The 3767-nt window shown below is 47.3% G+C and overlaps 1 protein-coding gene across 1 annotated transcript; it reads right to left on the bottom strand.

Moving 5' to 3' along the window:
- Nucleotides 1-1805: 1805 nt before the first annotated feature.
- Nucleotides 1806-3326, bottom strand: LOC128302999 (uncharacterized). Its single transcript, XM_053039849.1, has one exon. It carries the CDS (start codon nt 3114-3116, stop codon nt 1806-1808), a length of 1311 nt encoding a protein of 436 aa, XP_052895809.1. The 5' UTR covers nt 3117-3326.
- Between the last annotated feature and the right edge of the window lie 441 nt (nt 3327-3767).

Below are 3767 nucleotides of genomic sequence, written 5' to 3'. Positions count from 1 at the left end.
ACATAGAACCGGTAAAGCAAATGGAGCTGCTTTCGCATTAATTGTTGTTATTGAAATGTAGCATGAATTCCATCTCATCAATTACATCAGATTCTTCTGAATAATTACGACAAAACTGAGCGTGACAAAACTCATTATGATTAATAACTATCCTATGTGTTCAACAGCTTAAAATCGAACTCTATACTATCATTTCTCGCAATCTCTTTGTACAGGCAGTCCCCGAGATACGCTATTATAGCGGACCGCTATAACCCGGGAAAAATCCGCGTAACTCGAATTTCCGCGTAAGTCGAATCCTGGTGCAATTTCGTTTATACCTCAAAGTCACAGAGTCGACTTCCTTCTCTGCATTTGATTTATGCAACGGTTCAGGCGATTTTTAGAAAGGTTTTTCAAATTTCAAAGGTCAAATTTCCAAAAACCGCGTATCTCCGAATCCGCGTATAAGAGGATCCGCGTATCTCGGGGACTGCCTGTAATTGGTCTTGTTTTTTTTTGTGTCGTAGTTGCAGAAATTCTCGCCTTTACCACAAATCCGTCTGCGTAACTAAGGAAGAATCTTGCTTCCCTAGCCTTACCGGACGTTTATCTTCAGAGCTGAAGAACAAAAGAAGTTGTAGTAAATCATTGCTAAGTACACAGTTCAGCCAACGACTTAACGGGTAAAAGTGATGAAAAGATTGATGCTCCCAGTCAGAAACCGCGCTCTTAATTTACCCATTCGAGCAGTTTGCTTCGTCAGGCTGTATCATTCGCTCGTGTGTGTGGAGGCAGTGTTCTGGCGTCCCAGAAAGCATCAAATAAAGCAGTATTTTTCATGCTTTTATACTTTTAAAAGGGTTTTAAAACGTTTAACAACATTAATATTACCCGTGGTACATGCTCAGGGAAAGTCAGCTTGCGTCAAAGACCCAATGTAAACATGTCAAAACTGCACGAAAGGGTAAATTAAGGACTGCTATATTTCCCTTTATTTATCCTTAAATTACCCGGTAAATTAAGGGTGATTTAAGGGTAATTTAACGAAATTTGGCTCACAGGGCTTCTTGTCGGAAACGGCACAATCATGGTTGGTAGCAATCGGACAAACAGCCCTTAAATCTGAGTTGTTTCATATGCTTAAAGTGTAGTGTTGAGTGAGTCTGTTTCAGATTCATGAGTCGAAATGAATCTTTAATCTGAATCTCTGTATCAAATATTCGTTAATCTTTGACGATTCCTCCACCCATGAGCTTGTCCGTTAGGTCCCCCCAATACTACTGCCAAACTACTATTCCGCCTTACGCCTCCAAGGGGCATGATTCGCCACTTAAGATTCATGAATCTTTTGAGAGTTGATTCATGATTTGAAGGACTCCTTACTAACGATTCATATGAATAACTCTTCACAAAAGATTCATTAAGCACAACACTAATAAAGTGTTTAATACAGATACAAATCGTCTCTTATCCGCTTACAGAGATGAATCATTGTTTAAGGTTATTGACCATTTTGTTATCAAATTTGACTTTACTTTTTTGTTATTTGATTTGATGTTTCACTTTTTAGCATGCCTCAGGTTTTACAAAAAAAAAACAATATTCAAATTTATTTCTTTAAAAGTTACATTTATTAAAGTATACTCAATTACAATTTCTTGCCGTTTCTTGTAGATTTGATGTCGATTCTTTATTAACAATTCGATTTTAAAAATAAACACACGCCTCGAACAACTGTCTGTTTGAATCCTTTTGTACAACAAGTCCAGTGTACATGTAGTGCCTGTGGTTGGCATCGATTGACCCCCTGGCCGCGGCAGTTACTACGCGGTCTCCTCGGTATCCAGTACGTTCAGCAGGAAATTGGTCGTGTCGTTCGCGAGCTCGGCAATATCGGTCAGTGCTGCATTGTCGTCTACAACCGTGCTGGTAACAGTGCTGATGGTCAATTCATGCTGCTGCCCGGCAGGTGTTGTGGTGCGCACCGGTTGCTCAATGTCCGCACGCTCAAAGGAATGCACCTCGCCGGTAGCCAACGTGGGTGGTGCGACACGCTTGGGAAGTATCACCTCCACCGGGGATGGTTCGTTCGAGATGGACGGTTCGCTTACAAAGAGATGCGAGACGTCGGAAACCGCCGGTTCCTTAAGCACGGTGAAGGGATTCGTGTCCTGGAGCTGGGGCACGACCGCGGGATAGTGGACGGCGTACGGGAATGGTAACGCGGATGCGTACTTAAAATCGCCGGGTGACGAATGGCGCGGTAGAGTTCGCACCGGTATAAGATAATGTGCTACGGGCAGTGGTGAAGCCGACCCACGCACATCACGAATCTCAAAACCGGGGTATTCGTTCGGTGTGAATGGTGCCTCACTGGCCACGTCCGGTGCGGCGACTTCCAGTGCCGATTCTGCGGGCGTTTCGTCACCGGTTGCATCAAAGTAGCCGAACGTTAGCAACGATTTCAACCGACGCAGGTGAGCGAAAAACCCACTGCCCAGGGACGTGGCCGCTGTTTCCGCCGGGGTGACAGATTCAACCGGTACGATCTCGTTACCCACGTACGGTTCCTTGCCGAGACTGATGCGCTTCGCCGGCTGATAGCTCATCACATAATCTTTGATGAGTTCCAACCCGTCCGGGGTCGCGGCGTACTCTTTGATCGCTTTGATTGTTTCGCCGGACGTCGATGTGCCCAGCAGTGCCTGGACGTCTTCGAACGGTGGCAGGTGCTCGAAATCGGTAACACCGAGCAGTTTGGCTAATCGCTTCAGTTCACGCTCCTCCGCCGGGGTTAGGTTCAGTTTCAGTAAATAAGCCGACTTTGCCACACTCGGATCGCCCTTCGGTGGGGCGGAACTTGTTGCCACCGTCTGCGGGGTGGTGGTCGGCTGACCGCTCGTACCAATCGTTGCCTCCGTTGCGTCCGGTGCAAGTGGTGCGAATGGTGTTGGTTCGGGCCAACCGAGAACCGTCGGCAGATGATTATTGTCACCAGCGACACCGCCGTATGCCAACAGCGGAAGGTACGGGCTTTGCTCACCGGCAGCAGCCGGTGGCCCTGGAAGGAACACCACCGGATACGGCGCGTAAGGTCCCTGCTGCTGCAGTCCGGTCGAGTGACCGTACAGCATATGCAGCGGGGGCTGCGCCGGGTCACCGTAGACGGGTAGCACTTCCGCCGGTAGTGGCGTGGTCTGCTGCTGCTCACCCGCACCGAACAGGGCGGACAGCAGTCCCCGCTTGTTTCGCAGTAATTGCGGATGCGCAACGAAATGTTTCTGCGGCTGATGCTTATTAGTTTCGGCTGCCAGTGTGACGCCCAGCAGGAAACATCCAACACTAAGGACGTGAAATAGCTGGAATATTGCAACGGTAACATATTAGTCCCATTCACGTCGTTCACATCGAATGCTATCCTGCTGTGTGTGTGTGTGTGGCGGGAGCGGGGGGGCGGGATGCCTGCTGTTTGTGGGGACATAATTCTGCACATAATTACACCCCGAAGGTGACAGATTTTTGTGACATGGAAGCAAAAACAAACAAATAGTTGCCAACAAAATGCCACCCCAAATTTGCTCATTTTGTTGCACGAACATGGGAGGCCGTGCTGTGTGGCTGTGTGTGTGTGTGAGGCCGTTGTGTGCGGAGAGCTGTGAAGCTAATGGAAACGATATTACGAAAAAAAGACATATTTATTGTTCTTGTAAAACTGGCAAGATAATTAGTCCTGCTGAGAGATGAAGATCGTAAAAGAAATTGCTAACAATTGGGCCGCACGATTG

Source organism: Anopheles moucheti, chromosome 3 (genome assembly GCF_943734755.1).
Source record: "Anopheles moucheti chromosome 3, idAnoMoucSN_F20_07, whole genome shotgun sequence".
NCBI lineage: Eukaryota > Metazoa > Arthropoda > Insecta > Diptera > Culicidae > Anopheles > Anopheles moucheti.
This window is presented reverse-complemented; position numbering and strand designations above follow the sequence as displayed.